This window comes from Malurus melanocephalus, unplaced genomic scaffold, assembly GCF_030028575.1.
Source record: "Malurus melanocephalus ecotype Western Australia unplaced genomic scaffold, MMel_1.1 scaffold_499, whole genome shotgun sequence".
Taxonomy (NCBI): domain Eukaryota; kingdom Metazoa; phylum Chordata; class Aves; order Passeriformes; family Maluridae; genus Malurus; species Malurus melanocephalus.
Genome location: NW_026623731.1, coordinates 214,192 through 226,371, shown reverse-complemented (window position 1 = coordinate 226,371; position 12,180 = coordinate 214,192). Strand labels below are relative to the sequence as shown.

The following is a 12,180-nucleotide window of genomic DNA, read 5'->3' as shown; positions in this document are numbered from 1 at the left end:
ATATGGATGTGTGCTTCAACCATTTTTATTTTTTCTCCACTTTATTTTCATGTGGAAGGACACTGCTTTTTGTAGGACCTGTCTGCAGGTCCTGTCTGTCCAGCCATTTAGCTGTCATGTAATATTCTTGCTTAAATCCTGAGTGCTGCRTTTCTGAGTTCATTCTGCATTTAGCCTGCAGATCAATAAATAAGTGCTCTTGCAGGTTATAGTCAACTGCAAAGCACTGTATTACTGCAGAGCTTTATTTGGACAGTAAAATCTATGGCAAATGACTGTTGCAGCTTGAACAATGAAATATTTTTGAAAATCTTTATAAGGAGATASTAATATGCATTACAATGATTTATGAATTATTTATACTATGTTACATTAGGCACTAAAGAACTGAGAAAAAATTGTAGCAAGTCTGTTGTAATGAATGTAATGTCGTGAACATATTTTATATGTATTTATGTTTGTGTGTATTTGTATTTTCTTACTTGACTGGGAAGAAATTAGCTAAGAATCTGGTTTTGCAAGTGAAGGTTCTAAGTACGTATTTTTAGGTTTTATAAATATGAAGAACTGATACAGTATTAAAAAAAGTTAATATTAACTGGACTCATGGTTTAACCCTTGAATTTTTGTTTACTCTTTTAGTTGCTGTTTCTTATTTGTTAAATGTTTAACAATATCATTTCTAAAACATACTGGAAATGTTATCTTGCTTATAGAGCTGTCCAGGAAACCACATTTGATCTGGAGGGAGATATTCACAGTGGAACAGCATTGCCAGCAAGCAAGGTATTGTGTTATGACTAAGTTTGTAATGAATAATAGCATATGTTAATTAAATCAAAATTACAACATCAGTAGTATTTGGGCAAGTGTAGCTATTTCATCAGTCTCCACAACTGTTTTTCCTTGTGGATGGGCTTTGATGTCACGTGCATTATTATTTTAGATCTGGGGCTTTTTTTCCCCCAAAACTCTTGTTTAAATTTGTATTGGCATTGGGCATGAATCTAATGTCAAGAATAGCAACATTTTTTAGAAAGGGGAACTCCAAACCTGAAGTAGTTTCTCCCCAGATTGACTTCTGGAAAAAAGATTAAATGCAGGTAGAGAGTCTTGTTAGAAACAGTACATTGTTACTTCGTGTGTGTAGCATATGGCTGTTGTCATCTGTGATGGGGTAAATAAATGTTTTATATAAAATGTGAAAAGGTGTTCAATTTAAATTTAACTAGGCTTTTAAAATTTAATGGATGTGACTTTAGATTTCAATAGCGCTCCTGTACACACATTGACTATACAAACTAGCTCTGCAGTCATAATTATAAACATTTTATGATGCAATAATATTTTCTTGCTTGCTTCCTTCTGTGTCTTTCTGTTGATGGAAAATGCAATTCTGGCAGAAAATCTAAGAGCAAACAGAGTAAAATGATACCACGGTTAATGCCTTACTTGCTATGATCACATGCCTCAGATGAAATGAGAGAATGAATTATTTCAGGAATATGAAATGTAGTAATCTTCCCAGAAATGCATTCCCTTTTATGTTTTATTACTATTAAAAAACTGAAATACTTGTAAATATTTTGTGACATTAATGCAGCAGTGTAGTTATTAATAACTCTGATAGCTTTTGAACATATTTGCTATTTTAGATTTTTTTTCTTGCTGCAATCTTTTGATTCAGTTTCACTACTTTGTAACTTTGCGATAGTGCTTTCTTTCGCATTGTATGTGTTCTTTACCTACTTCTGATAGGAATTTATCTAGCAATATTTTAGAAGGAAGAACAGAAACTTTGTAAACAAATAAAATGTCTTAAAATATCATAGCGTAAGAGTTTCTGGTTGTATTATATACCATACTTCATACCCTGTTCACAGTAATTTAAAAGGACTTTTAGTGGACCTAGGGATTAATAGGAAAGTTTAATTTCTTTTTTAGTTGTGCTGTTTGAGGGTGTGTACAACATTGTTGAATCACTGATAAATCACTCATTTTCTCACATTTGCTCTCTTCTAAGTTTGCTTTTCTAGTTGGAAAAGGGTTGACAGTTCAATGGAAGTTCTCTGAGATGTGGTGGTGAAAAGTGATTTAGTTCAAACTCTTGCTCTGAGATGCACTTGTTGGCAGGTTTTCCTATGTCAAAGCAAATTATTTAGTTCTAGAAATTTCTTATGAAATGTTGAAACACTTCCTATTTTACTGATGTGTTATTTTCAACTCTGTATGCTGACAAAAATTGCTATGTATTTTGTTGCTTAAAGCAGCATGTTTGGCCCCTTCCTGATAGGGTGTGATTGAATTAGAAATCATAAATTAAAAGCTTCCTATTAAAAAGCATGAGACAACAAAAGAAAACAAATTAAATGGTACATTAAAAAGTAACAGTTTGATTTGCCCCTTCTTGTCTTGGAAATTTTGTACTGTCTGGCAGGTCGGACTTTTCATAAGATCAGGATAAATTATGTTATGGATCAGTAGTGTAAGCACRTGGAACTATTGCAGAAACAGAGTGGGGGAGCATGGCCAGTTTAAAATTTGTAAATACGTTTAACATCCCTAAAGCTTTTGTTCCCAACTCATGCTTACTTTGTATTGATAGCTATGCAACTTTTGATTAGAAATGTTTGAAGGCTACATTATAAATTCTAGCAGTGCATTAACAAAGAGTTGCTCCTAGGTGGCCATTGTTGTCTGTTGAATTGCAAGCAGGCTCTTCAGTGCTCCAGTGTGACGCAAATGCATGCTGAGCTGTTGCTCTCTGTGCCATGCTCCYTCTTCTGTTTTCCCATCTCTTTTCAAGCCTCAGATTGATGCTTCATTTTAGTAGTGCCAGGCACAAATACCGGCTAATGCAGCACCAGCGTGCTAAGCACCTGTCCCACTGTTTTGAATTAGAGCACCAGCAGGCTGGATGGGGACAGGACATCGACCGCATCCAGCACAGCCGAGCGAGGAATGGTGAAACCGATGATTAGAATAGACCAGCAGGATTACCGCAGACAGGACAGCAGGTAGGAAACAGATGATTCGTTATTTCTCAGAATCCAAAAATTGGGTACTTTTTTCCAGTAGATCGAGCACTGTGTTGAAGTATTTTAAATGATCTTGTTCTCCCTATGGAGAATGAGATTTCCTATGAGATCTCACTCCAGCTAAACCCCAGGATTAAAAACCAAAGCAAAAAACTTCATAATATTTTTTAAAAAAACAAACGGAAAACTAATCCTTTGCCTCAGTATTCTGTTATTTGTTGTACTCTTACTCTTTGTAAAGTCAGGCTGATAGTCATGTAAAATCATTGTATATTTGTGGTTAGGCACGTCATATGAAATGTCTTCAATAATAAAAGTACAATTACTTAAAATTTTCATTTGTCAGTGCCAAGATGGTACGATTTACTCTAGAGAGTGAAATAACCAGGTCATTGCTATGTCTGCTGTGCTGTTATCAGCAGGTGTGGAGTCTCTCTTCTTGATGATACTTAAAACCTGACTGGACAGRGTAGTGAGCAACTTACTCTTGTTGACCCTGTTTTGAGCAGGGAAGTTGGATCAGATGATCTCTGGAATCTCCTATCGCACCTCAGCATATCAGTGTTTATGTGAATAGAATTATTTTTTAAAATCTTTCAAAAAATAAGATATTGTATTGCTGTCTACATAAATCATCTTTTAAATTTAGATGAACAACTATGGTAAATGGATGAAAAGTAAGGTAAATGTGCAGGAGGGTTTAAAAGTGCAGTGATCCAAGTTATAAAGCTTGCAGTATGAAGCTTTTGTACCTTTAAATTGATTTATTATTCAGTAGACAGAAAAGAGAATTCAGAGATGTGAGTGGCAGGAAAAAATACATCCTAAAACGGGCAGAAAATTGTGCTTCCACTTGAACATGAATGTTCAAGTGTTCTATAGCAGGGGCATCTTTTAAATACTTTCAGTGAAGTTAGACTAGAATACAACTCAGTTCTACTCTGTGCTCTTTTGTTAGAGTGCCTGGTCAGCTTCAGATTATTTTGCASAATTTTATTAAGGTTGTAAAAATTTAACTCCTTCTTCTTGAATTACTAGTATTTTAGCTGTAATTTTCCTCATAGAAGATGAACAAAACTTCTTTCTGGACTTTTTGTATATCTTGATCTGTGCATCTGTATGTATATGAAGATTATTAAATTTCTGTGAAGAGGATTATCTTGTACTTGGCTTCATTTTGTTGGGGTTTTTTTAAACTTCTTTAATTCCTTGTAAAGAAGGAATTCATTGCTAGTCTTCACAAAGKTTTTTTCACCTGGTTTCTTAAAGTAGAAATATTTTAGAGTCATCTAGATCACATTTAAATTTGTGATAACTACAACTTCAGAGATCTTCATCACCAGCCCTGACATATATTTTATTTCTGTATAAATCTTATATGTCTGCAGTATGTGTTGTGTAATTATAGTTATTATTTATCTAAAAACTGCACTTCTGTCATGTGTTGTTTCTCAGATACATTCACTGTGCTTTTGAAATTAACAAATCAGTAAAGACAGGATGTCAGATTAGGATTTGACAAATCGTCTGTAGCGATATTGCACTAATATTAGGTCTCATCACTCATTGTCTCTCATTGGTTGGGAATCCAATTTTGGGCTGAAATCCATCAATATAATTTTAGTGTAAGGAAAATGAAATAAATTACCAGTTGAAATTTGTCACTGGTTTACTAGCCAGTTATAATTTCTATGTCTTATTACCATTCCTATATTGACAGATTAAAAATTTCTCTGGAGTTGTCACTATAGTTCTGTTTTATAATGCAATGTATTAGTAATTATTCTATGGAAGTAATTAAGTTTGCAGTGAAGATGGTGACCTTTTGCCAGTATGGAGGTAGTGGCAGATGAGTTAATTTTAAATTTATAGCAATAAAAACTACAATTTGTGCATCAGCTGGGTGCTTTTCATGAAGAGAGCATGCTGTCATGTTTGAAAGGTAGCTGAAATGGCAGAAATTTTTGTACTTACTGCCATGCTATGCCTGCTATTCCTTAATTTTCAACTCCCCAGAAACTGAATTTCCTGAGCACTTCTTATAATAAGGCATTATCTGGATGGCGTAACTTGAGGGCTATGTTGGTTCAAGGTTTGTTAAAAGTTTGTTAAAAACAAGCAAGTTTGTTAAAAAACAAGCAACCGAACACCCGCCAAAACCCAAAGGTACCCCTTATTTTTTGATTCAGTATGCTAAAATTTAATTCTAGCTCTTTAGACATTTGCTTTCAAAGTTATGTTATGGATTTTTACTACGGAGATAGCTGAATAAAGGCTTTCAGTCGCCTACATCTGCCTTGTGGCATAACTAACAATATTCAGGAGAATGACGCTTGTACAATTATGTTGGGGAAAGTAGAAAGCTGCCTGTTGTGTTACATGTGGTTAAAATGGTTATTGCTTCAGAAGATGTTAAGCTTTTATTTATTTCCTAAAAGTAGGTGCCCAGGTGCAGAGAACAGCTCAGTTAATGCCTTTGCTTAAGGCAGTAATGATAGGATGGAAATGAGGAGAGGGTTTTTCACCCAGAGGATGTTACTGGAACAGACTCCCCAGGGAAGTGGTCACAGCACCAGCCTGAGAGAATTCAAAAAGTGTTTGGACAATGCTCTCAGGCACATTGTGTGGCTCTTGGGGTGTCCTGTGTAAGGCCAGGAGTTGGACTCAGTGGTTCTGGCAGGTCCCTGCTTACTCAGGTTATTCTGTAATTCTGTGAAATGCCTACTTAACCATTTTAAAGACACCAGACAAATCAAATCTGTTCAGTTTTCTACTCTGTGATTTCTCTGATGGGTACTATGAAATAGGACTTCATTCAGTTTCAGTGAGGACATAATTCTGGGGCTAACTGCTGTTTTTCAATGTATTGTAGCAATAGCCAGATGGGATAGGGACTGGATTTGACTTTCTTTTCCTCTTTACCAGAAGAAAGGACAAATAGGTTGGCCAAGTCTTCATAAGTTTTGAGGTCATGAAAGGTAGCAAAGTACATTTGTTGTAACCAAACTGATGTTCCAGGCAAAGCTTCACTCACTTTCTTTCATGTATCCATGAATAATTTGTTATTTGAATCCTGTCAATGGCAGATGGCAAACTGATCCTACCATGCCATGCAAAGCAGAGGAGGGTATTTATTAATATCACAGGCTTCACAGTTCAAGTCTGTATTTTCATCTGTCGTGTTGCTGGCAAATACAGCTTGAATGATTCTGGAGGAAAGGTAAAAAAGGATCATTTTGTGGAAGGTTGTTGTGTCACTACTTGGAAGCAGTGTATTTGGAGACATCTGTGATTTTACAGCAGATTATTTGTTTCATTTTTTCTCATCTTTCTTTAGATCTCAGGATACCCATGGACCAGAACTGATACTGCCAGCCAGTATTGAATTCAGGGAAAGCTGTGAGTAAATTGTGAAGTTACAACACTAATCTGTTAATGGGTTCCTCTATACTGTAATATTTTAGTACGTTTAGAAACTTCAGGGTCATTTAAGTACACATTAAAAAAAATAATGACTATGCAGATGCTAGACAGACTAGTAGTATAACTTGTTGTTTTGGCGTGGTGAACAGACACTTCAGGTATTGAGGCAAGTTCATGCATATYTTAATTCTGATTGCATTTCAACTCTTTATCTTCAGATATTCAAATAAAACGTGAAAAAAATTTAATCCCGTCTCTTCAACAGTACATTGAAATCTTTGTCTTCTATATAGTTCTCTGTGCCTTGTATAATAGATTACATCTTGGCCAAATTCATTTTATAGAAAATCTGATTAGGTTTACACTCTTGTTGAATTTTTTATTATTTTGGTCCCCAGGTTTTTAAGGCCTCAGATTTGGTAGAAAAATATCAGACTAGAGGTTGTCCATACTTCAGATATTTGAAGCTTTGTGAGCAAGCAAAGACTAATTTTTATTAATATGGGAGCTTTGTTGGAATAAAAYGTGCAAGAGAAATCTTTCATTTTTCAGTTCCCTTGAAGATGCAAGTTTTCAGCAGAGATAGGAAATAGTACAGAAATTTTTCCCAATGATCAAATTTTCTAGTTTTATATAGAAGTATGTTATTACTGTACCTTACTAACTGTAGTACATAATAGACAATTTAGAGGTCAAATTCCTGTAAATTGCTCCCACTTTCTCTTCTTCCCAAAGAAAATCCTTCAATTTTCTTTCTGTTTTTGGCTTTATGACATACTGGGTTTTTTTCCTCTTTTACAGCTGAAGATGCCTTCTTATCTGCCATTATAAATTACACAAATAGCTCGACAGTTCATTTTAAGCTGTCACCAACATATGTTTTGTATATGACATGTCGGTATGTATTGTCCATCCAATACAGACCTGACATTACTCCTGCTGAGCGTACTCACAAAGTCATTGCAATAGTCAACAAGATGGTGAACATGATGGAAGGAGTGATACAGGTGAGTTACTCTGCCAAGATAYGTCAAGTGAATTACCTATATCTTGTTGATAATCTGGAAAACTTCTTAGCCGTTTTCTTAGTCTGACCCTTAACAGTAGTTGATTAAGCAAATACTTGCATTGACTGCCCTTATGAAGGTTTGCTTTTATATCAGTGAATAATATCAGTGGTAAGAAACTCTCCTGAGCTATGTGGGAAGTTAGGGAGTAGCCGTTGCTCTGAAGATTATGTTCTCTGACAAGAGGTGACTCTTTTCTGGAAGGTAAGATCTTTGCAAACATTTCGGGCTGTGAACCCTTTTAAAACAAGTTGGATGGCCTTATTAAAGAATACTGTATCGGTTGCATTTGTTTGCACTGATTGATGCTTGAAATGAATGTATTAAAAAGAATCATGACTTTTTAATTTTGATCCTGTTACTTTTGCAACTTCTGTAACCACAAAAATGGTGATGAAACTTGGACAGCTTGAACCAAGCTGACACAACTGCTCTGTAAAGAGAAATACAAGTTCTCAAATGTTCCAGCATTTTGTATATAGTCTAACTCTATTGCTACTATATATGCAAGACTACTACAGAAGCACAGGGGGGAATTCTGTTTTGTGTAGAAATGCAAGATAAGATCCACTGGGTTGTCTGTGATATTAGAYAATACCTTGCATTGTGTAACTGTTGGTAAAATAGACTGGTCATTTCCTCAAAAAGGAGTGCTTGTTCATGTATCCTCAGTAATTAATTAATTAAAAGTTCTTTGTCTGTGGGTTTTTCTCAGAAAAAAATTGAAATAAGTTTCTACATTTATTAAAACAGGTGTGTTTGTTGCAAATAGTGGTGCCAGAATAGCAGCAAGGGCCCTGCGAACTAAGTGCTGTACGGGCATAGTAAGTGTGTCAGTCCAGCCTTAGAGAATTTACGATASAACTATTACATAACAGCTTGATCAAGGGAGAGTAGGAAAGTATACAACAGGAGTGGCATAAAAATCACAGCAAACCAAAATTGTTCAGCTTCTGTTCAGGTTTTGGAGGGATTTAGTAAAGTTTTCAGCAGGGGAACGTTAGCATTGAAAACCTCTTTAGACTTACACAACAGGCTTMCACCTTTCACACAAAAGATTGGGAGAAAATGCTGGTGTTGAGGACACTTCGCAATAAGAAAGTAAGATTAGCCTTCTGTGTACATTCCAAAGCTGATCAAATACCAAAGGGCAGTTTGAAGCTGAAGCAGAGCTAGTATGTTGCTTTGAATCTTGATGTAACAGTCAATGGATATTTGATAAAAATAAAATTATATAAAAAATATTCAAGCACTTTTATTAAAAAAAAGAAATRAAATCTGGCTGGGGAAGAGAGGAAACTGTGCCTCTAGTGGAGAAGGTGAAGTGGAAAGAGCCTGTGCATCAGCAATTCAGCTGCTAGAATGGGAAGTAAACAGAGTATGGGTAGGCTTCGAATATGACCTGGAAGTTGCGGGTCTGAATCAGAGAAAGTCACTCAGTTTTTGTAACTAATAAATACTGTAAACCGTATTGTAACCATAACCATGAGAGSTGGGTACAGTGGGGAAGCAGAGATAAAGTTTTCCATTCTTAGTGTTGAGTGGCTAACTATGTAACTGTTGGAAGATACTWGTGGGGTGGACTCAAACATCAGTTTGATTTGAAAACTGATCAAAGCTAGATGGTAGATTATTCTGTGAAAATGTTCATTTACAGCACCGAGAAGGACTTCCCAAGTCACATGCAACTTTGTGACTGTTGTAAGCAAAAGTATTTTTTATAGTCCTGATAATACTATTACAAAACTTTCAAACCTAACTGTTTGTCTCGACTGTCCTTTGTGAAAGGCCATTTCTACAGCCTTGTAATTCCAGCTGCAATCTAATCTCCAACCTAAATTTTAAGGAGCACATTGGCAAGGGGGCATTATTTGCGGTTTGTGAAAGATGATGCCTAGTTGCAAGAAATGAACTGAAAGAAGTAGGAGGTTGCATAAAAATTGGGAGGAGGTTCATTCAAATGTTATGCTGAAGGAGCCAGAGGAAGGGGGGAAATTACACCTGGGACAAGAGTGAACCTTAAATGAATTTCAAGGCTGGTGGTCTGATGGCAAAGAAATCCATTGTTTCTAACAAGCAGTAAAATGTCTTCATCTTGAGTCTGTGTTAGTGGAGTATAAATAGTACAAGCTAAACTAAGTCAAATTACTTCATCTAAGGTATAGCAAGTGGTTGTATTGATGGCTGCCACAGTCAAATTACCATGTAATAAGTTGTACTGCCATAGCTCTCTGTGTATCTCAGCTGTAAAGCATTCCTGCACTGAAGCAGATCTGAAGGTGTGAGAGACAGGGAAAACAAATGAGAGGCAAGGGGAGAGAGGCACCCAAAACAAAAGTAGTGAGAAAGTGCACAAACTCCTGTGCTGTTCTGTGGGGGTAAATTAATGGCTGGGATCCTAATTCTGCCTGTCTAGATCAGGAAACTATCAAGTCTTTTTGTGAAGTTACTCAAGAAGTACTTGCTAACAAATTAAGTCTGTGACTTCCTATATAATATTTGTATCCAAATATTATAGATTACTTTGTATGAGATAGGATAAAATGGGAGCGATCTATGAGAAGGGTCAGTGCTTTTGACAAAAAAAACAGGGTTAGAAATTTGGTTTCTGTTAAAAAGGGGGGGGGGATATTGTATCCCATGGGGTTTTTTTTGGTTTTGTTTTTTGTTTCACTTTTTTCCCCAAAAAATAATTCTGTGGCATTTTTCATCCTTTTWAAAATTTTAACAGTTGTTTGTAGAAGAGCATTTCCTTTTGTTCTGTGCCAACACATCTTTAGTCAGTTCAGAGTACTTTGGTTGAAAAGGGGGAGGAAACAAAAAGCCAGCAATTTGGTTTTTTGATCTCTAACTAAAATTAAAATAGTAACACCTCAAATATTTGCATCTAAGCTCACTGTGTTGGACGTGGGGGAGAGTGATCTGAATAGCAAGCAAAAAATAATTAAGAGCTCGGTKCTAAATAATCAGACAAACATCTGGTGGGATTTTTTTTCCTTTTTGAATCAATATAGCTTTATTATGCCATCATTTATGGAACTTAGTGTGGTATTTCATTTGACTCTTCTGTTGTTTTAAACAGATTTTTTGTTCTTTAATTGAAAAGCCATCTATTAAATGTGTCCTAGGTGTTCTATGTATTTGTTTGCTTTTGAATGTTGTTGTTTCATTGTTTTTATTTTTGCTTTTTGAGTGGGGAGTTTCTGTTCCGTCCTTGTGTGTGTTTGTATATTGTCTCCATTGCAGCAGTGTGGGCAAACAGCTCCCAGGATCTGTTGTCTGGATGGGTAGTTACTCATTGCCTGTGAAAAGTTCTGCAAGGTTTCTATGGCACACTGAGCATGTAATAACTAGTCTGGGATGGCAACTAGTTTAGGGCATTAATTCCTTGAATTAATTGTGACACATGGGCACTTCAGTTCATAACTGTTGTGCTTCTGGTCCTATTAAAATAATTAATTTTTAGAAGAGCTCAGTTGCATCATAGCTACTGATTAATGCACCTGTGTATAACTGTGAACGTGTGTTGTACCTTCATATTTAGTGTTTGATTTCTAAAGCTTTCATGATTGTTCACAAGTTTCTTTCTTCTATTCTGTTTGATTTCCTTCGTCCGTTTTACTCCAGGAGGTAGACCAGGTTGATCAGGTAGGATATATTGCTGGGAACTGATCCTAGCTATGTTGGCTTAGCTCAGTTTCTCATGCTGCTTCCATATCAAAATACAATACTCAAACAGCTGGACTTGAACAGTTCATAACACTCATTCAGCAACTGGAACATGCAGTACTAAAATCCTTTTTTGACTTTGCAACTTTTACGGCATTCCATAATTTCTGCTTAACGCACTTCAATGTGGATATGAAATGACCAAAGTTCTTTTTCTTCCCTTTATTTTCTTTTTTTGTTGTTTGTGGTTCCTATTCTTTGGATTTCATCTGAGGTTGCCTGGCCTGGCATTTGTGGTCGGGAGATGGTGAGATAGATCAGTACTTGATACTGAATCACCTGGTATCCAAACCAGTGAGCGCAGTATCAGCGTGGCAGTGGGCAGTAGTGAATACACGTTTAAAAGTGCAGATTACCAGATACTGCATCTGCTAAGCTTTTAGCACTGYGTAATTAGGTGCTTACACCATGGCTTTCATTGATATCGCTATTGGCAATTTATTAGCATATMATGTGTCCAGTGAACGTTAAAATTGAACTTAGTAGTTACAGCAATTGCAGTGTTATATGCAAACATTTTGCAAATATCTGGTATCTGAGAGATGTTGGGTGAAATGGGAAGAGGTACTGGTCTATCTGTTGGAGGCTTTTTAAGTTGACATGCTTTATCAGAAAATTACTTCCCTGTATTATTTCTTACTTCTTTCCACTTACAGAAACAGAAGAATATTGCTGGGGCCCTTGCCTTTTGGATGGCAAATGCATCTGAATTACTCAATTTCATAAAGCAAGACAGAGATCTTAGCCGAATTACTGTGGATGCACAAGATGTTTTGGCACACTTGGTTCAAATGGCATTCAAGTAAGGCTATCAAACTTGTGTTTCGCTTACCATTTTCTCTGTTTCTGTGGTTTATAGAATAAAATTCATATTTCTGTCAAATTCTAGGTATAGCAATAATGTGCTTTGTGTATTAATAAAT

The 12,180-nt window shown here is 36.0% G+C and overlaps 1 protein-coding gene across 14 annotated transcripts in view; it reads left to right on the top strand.

The window, feature by feature from the left end:
- The window catches only part of AFDN (afadin, adherens junction formation factor), a 111,306-nt gene that overhangs the window by 50,358 nt on the left and 48,768 nt on the right, over window positions 1–12,180 (top strand). For 8 of the 14 annotated variants that reach the window (XM_057381216.1, XM_057381220.1, XM_057381218.1 and 5 more), the window contains 6 exons: window positions 717–786; window positions 2,902–3,017; window positions 6,376–6,437; window positions 7,263–7,468; window positions 11,156–11,176; window positions 11,914–12,059. In XM_057381216.1, the coding sequence (XP_057237199.1) occupies window positions 717–786; window positions 2,902–3,017; window positions 6,376–6,437; window positions 7,263–7,468; window positions 11,156–11,176; window positions 11,914–12,059 (621 nt within the window). The remainder of the gene's footprint in view (window positions 1–716; window positions 787–2,901; window positions 3,018–6,375; window positions 6,438–7,262; window positions 7,469–11,155; window positions 11,177–11,913; window positions 12,060–12,180) is intronic. The other 6 variants (XM_057381221.1, XM_057381227.1, XM_057381219.1 and 3 more) reach the window with 1 other exon arrangement.